Source organism: Cryptomeria japonica, chromosome 11 (assembly GCF_030272615.1).
Source record: "Cryptomeria japonica chromosome 11, Sugi_1.0, whole genome shotgun sequence".
NCBI lineage: Eukaryota > Viridiplantae > Streptophyta > Pinopsida > Cupressales > Cupressaceae > Cryptomeria > Cryptomeria japonica.
The window spans coordinates 126436998-126440663 of NC_081415.1; the positions used below are offsets into that span (position 1 = coordinate 126436998).

General features: G+C 33.2%; 1 protein-coding gene across 1 annotated transcript; it reads left to right on the plus strand.

Moving 5' to 3' along the window:
* Positions 1 to 1351: 1351 nt before the first annotated feature.
* Positions 1352 to 1879, plus strand: LOC131860078 (uncharacterized). Its single transcript, XM_059214439.1, has one exon. The coding sequence runs from the start codon at positions 1352 to 1354 to the stop codon at positions 1877 to 1879; it is 528 nt and encodes a 175-aa protein (XP_059070422.1).
* The last annotated feature ends 1787 nt before the right edge of the window (positions 1880 to 3666 follow it).

Below are 3666 nucleotides of genomic sequence, written 5' to 3' on the forward strand. Positions count from 1 at the left end.
GCTCTTGGGTTTGAGCCTCAACATTGTTAAATGAGGATGAGGCCCCCCATTTGTGAACTCACCAATTCATAGCTTTGCACCAAAATAATTTCACATGGTACTAGACAGTGTGTCATGCCAGTGTCATCAGTCATGTTAAATAGTTTAAAAATAATAAATTATAACATTACATAAAAAATTTATATCATAAAATGACTATATGCTTTATAAATAAATGAATAATAATAATACATAAAAAAAACTATATCATAACTCGACTATTTAAATTTGAGGAACACCCTTTCGAGAGAAGAAAATACATGCTCTAAAGTACACTAGTGGTATTGTTTATCAACTAAGAGGTTAAAAGATAAATCTTTGATCATGTCTTTAAAAGAGTATCACCATAAATTATATTTTTGAACAATTATAGAAACATAATAGGACATATAAGCCAATCATAAAATGAATACAATATTCCATCCTCAAGAACCAATATATATATAAAATTGAAACTACAAACTACAAGTGGTTTATAAAAACTACACGTCAAAGCAATGATCCAAAAATAACACCTCAATTTGACTTAAATTCTTATGAGCAAGTTGGTTATGGTCTTAGTCAAAAGTAGAACATGATCTTAGAATTCTCATAACCTATCTTAATGTGTATCAAGGTTGAAACCTCAATTTGGGCACTCTATTTTGACATATTTAAATGCATTCAAAGACATCTTATGACTTGTCATAATATTGGTCAAGATTTCAAACATTAGATGGCCATTAATAGTTGGGACATAAGAAATTTTAATGAGTTGGATTATGAATTGTCTTTTCCACCATAAAATTTGCAGTACAGTCCACTGCCGTTTGTTCAAATCTGCCTCCGTCTTTTATGAATCATCTTTTCCACAATAAAATTAGCAGTAGAGTCCACTGCCGTTTGTTCAATTTTGTCTCCGTCTTTTCAATCCCCACAGATTTTGCGGTAATGCTTGTGTATCAAACTAAATAGCACTGACAAGATTTTGTTTTCACAATCAAAACATAATTTTGCCTCGAAAAATTCGCTGCCTCTTCAATCCCCACAAATTTTAAATAGATTAAGCATAATTTTGCCTCGATAAATCCGCTGCCTCTTCAATCCCAACAATTTTTGTCTCGATAAGTCCGTTGGCGTTCGTATAATGCCCATGAAATTTCTCAGATGCTTTCCGTGACCAACGAAAAAATCTTAATCTTTGAACTTGCTTGGAAGCTCTCCATGACCCAAATTTTCACTCCCTTTAGTTTGCTATAAATGGAAGGATCTCTCATGCATTTCTAAGCATAAACGGAAGCATCTCTGATGCAATTGTAAGCTGAATGAAAAAATGGCAAAGCGCACAGCCCACCAGCACAAGTTCATCTTGTACAAGGACCTTCCATTGTACGAATGCGGGCGGTGCAGAGAATATGGAGCCAACTGTGGATATAAGTGCAACAAAATAGATAACTCAAACTGCCGGTTTGTTCTACACAAAGTGTGTGCCAAACGGTCCAACGTCTTGTCGGCCCCCGTTTTCAGCCGGGCTAAATTTGATTTCCAAGAAAATTGTGACCACAAAATGTATAGTTGCACAGCCTGTGAGAGGCCCATCAAAGGTGGGTTTTATAGAGAGCGTAATCGTCCCCATATGAGGCTTCATCCGCTCTGCATTAGACTTCCTTCACGGCTTAACTCTCCAGCTCATTCTCATCGCTTGAGTCTCGTTTCTGCCAGAGGAATATATACTTGCGGGTGTTGCAAGAAATGGAGAAATCGGGTTTGGAGATATCAATGTAAGGAAAGTGCATGCAAATTTGTAGTGGATTTGCAATGTGCGAAACGTGAAATCCATGGAATTCCAATGAGCGAGTAATTACTTCTACTCACAATGTAATTGTTTGTGTGTATGAATCTTTGTATATAAGTTTTTTATTTTTTAAATGATGGTATTAATTTTTTTTATATTTTATTTATTATATTCGATTGGGTTTGGTTATATGGGAAAGGAAAACAAATGAATAATTAAATAAGTTAATCATTTAATCTTATATTTTATGAATTAAGATTAATAATATTATTGAAATAAATGGTAAAAAATTAATTACATAAATTTTAAATAATTATTTACAAATTTGATGAGTATATGTCGTGATGGATATCACTACTTGTTAGGATCTTCTATATTGTTAGATAACCGGTTTTGAAGTAGTAAACATTTGGTCTAACACCCTAGTTCACCTATCGACTACAAAACTAGTTTTTTGTTCTATGAATTTGAATTTGGGCTATAGATTTGAACGAACTTCATTTCAACTCATATAATCTACTCATGTTAATGTTTAAAATCGTGCTTACAAAAGAGTAGTGTTGAAAACACTATTTAAGAGCAAGTGACATACTACGGGTATTATCCTTTGTCCAAATCCTTCTTACAAATTAAAAGGTTTTGTGGAAACTATTAAGATTTCGGTGCTATAAACCTTGTAAATCTTTTAATTTATTATTTTCTTAATATATTTTGTAATTTACCCATAAGAGGTTAAACTGTTTAACCAACAATGGTGAAAGAGACCACGTAAAGGTGGTTATTTTTACCCTTTATCTTAGGGGAAAAAGCCAAAATAGCTAGGTTACACCTTTTAGTAGCTTCTATTTTGAGGCGTTTGGACACTTGTAAGGGGTTATAAGAGCATCTATGATAGTTATGACAATCATTATTGATTTTATGATGAAATCTTTATGCAGGTGCCCATGCATGAGAGATGCCTTATGATAGCTATAAGAGCATCTATGAGAGACTATTCTAGGTGTTTTTGACTTATTTCAAGGAGATAAATGTGAGTTTGTCTAGGTGGTTTCATAACCTATTGTTTGGTGATACCATGGCGATATTCATTCTCACAAATCTCTTTAAATTAGGGCCTTGAGCTAGAGTTATTTATTTAGTCTTGTTCAGTTTCTAAGATAACAAGGCGCTGCCAGATATTACAGAGGCCTACAAGAGAAGTGTATTATTGTTGTAATCTTCATTTGATTAGTAATATAGTAGCCTCTCCTTCTCTGGTGTATTTTTGTTTTTCCTAAAAGGGTTTCTCCACATAAATCTGGTGTTTCGTGTGTTATGGTCTTCTTCTTGTTTTGATTTTACAATCACTTTGTTAAGGGTTTATCTTTAGTTTCAGATTTGTAGTAATATTAATTTAAAGTTCATATTGTAAGATTTGTAGTAATATTCATTTACAATCAAAATCCTTACGCTAGTGCCCATGCATGAGAGATGCCTTATAATAGCTATAAGAGCATTTATGAGAGACTATTTTAGGTGTTTTTGATTCATTTCAAGGAGATACATGTGATCTTTTCTAGGTGGTTTTGTAGCCTATTGTTTGGTGATACCATGGTGGTATTCATCCTCACAAATATATATAAATTAGGGTCTTGAGCTAGATATATTTATTTAGTCTTGTTCAGTTTCCAAGATAACAAGGTGCTGCTAGATATTATAGAGGTCTACAAGAGAAGTGTATTCTTGTTGTAATCTTCATTTGATTAGTAATATACTAGCCTCTCCTTCTGAGGTGGATTTTGTTTACTGAAAGGGTTTCTCCACATAAATGTGGCGTTTCATGTGTTATGGTCTTGTTTTGATTTTACAATCAT

Excerpts from the sequence above, each read along its gene's own strand:
- LOC131860078 (XM_059214439.1), top strand. The coding sequence starts at position 1,352 with ATGGCAAAGCGCACAGCCCACCAGCACAAGTTCATCTTGTACAAGGAC.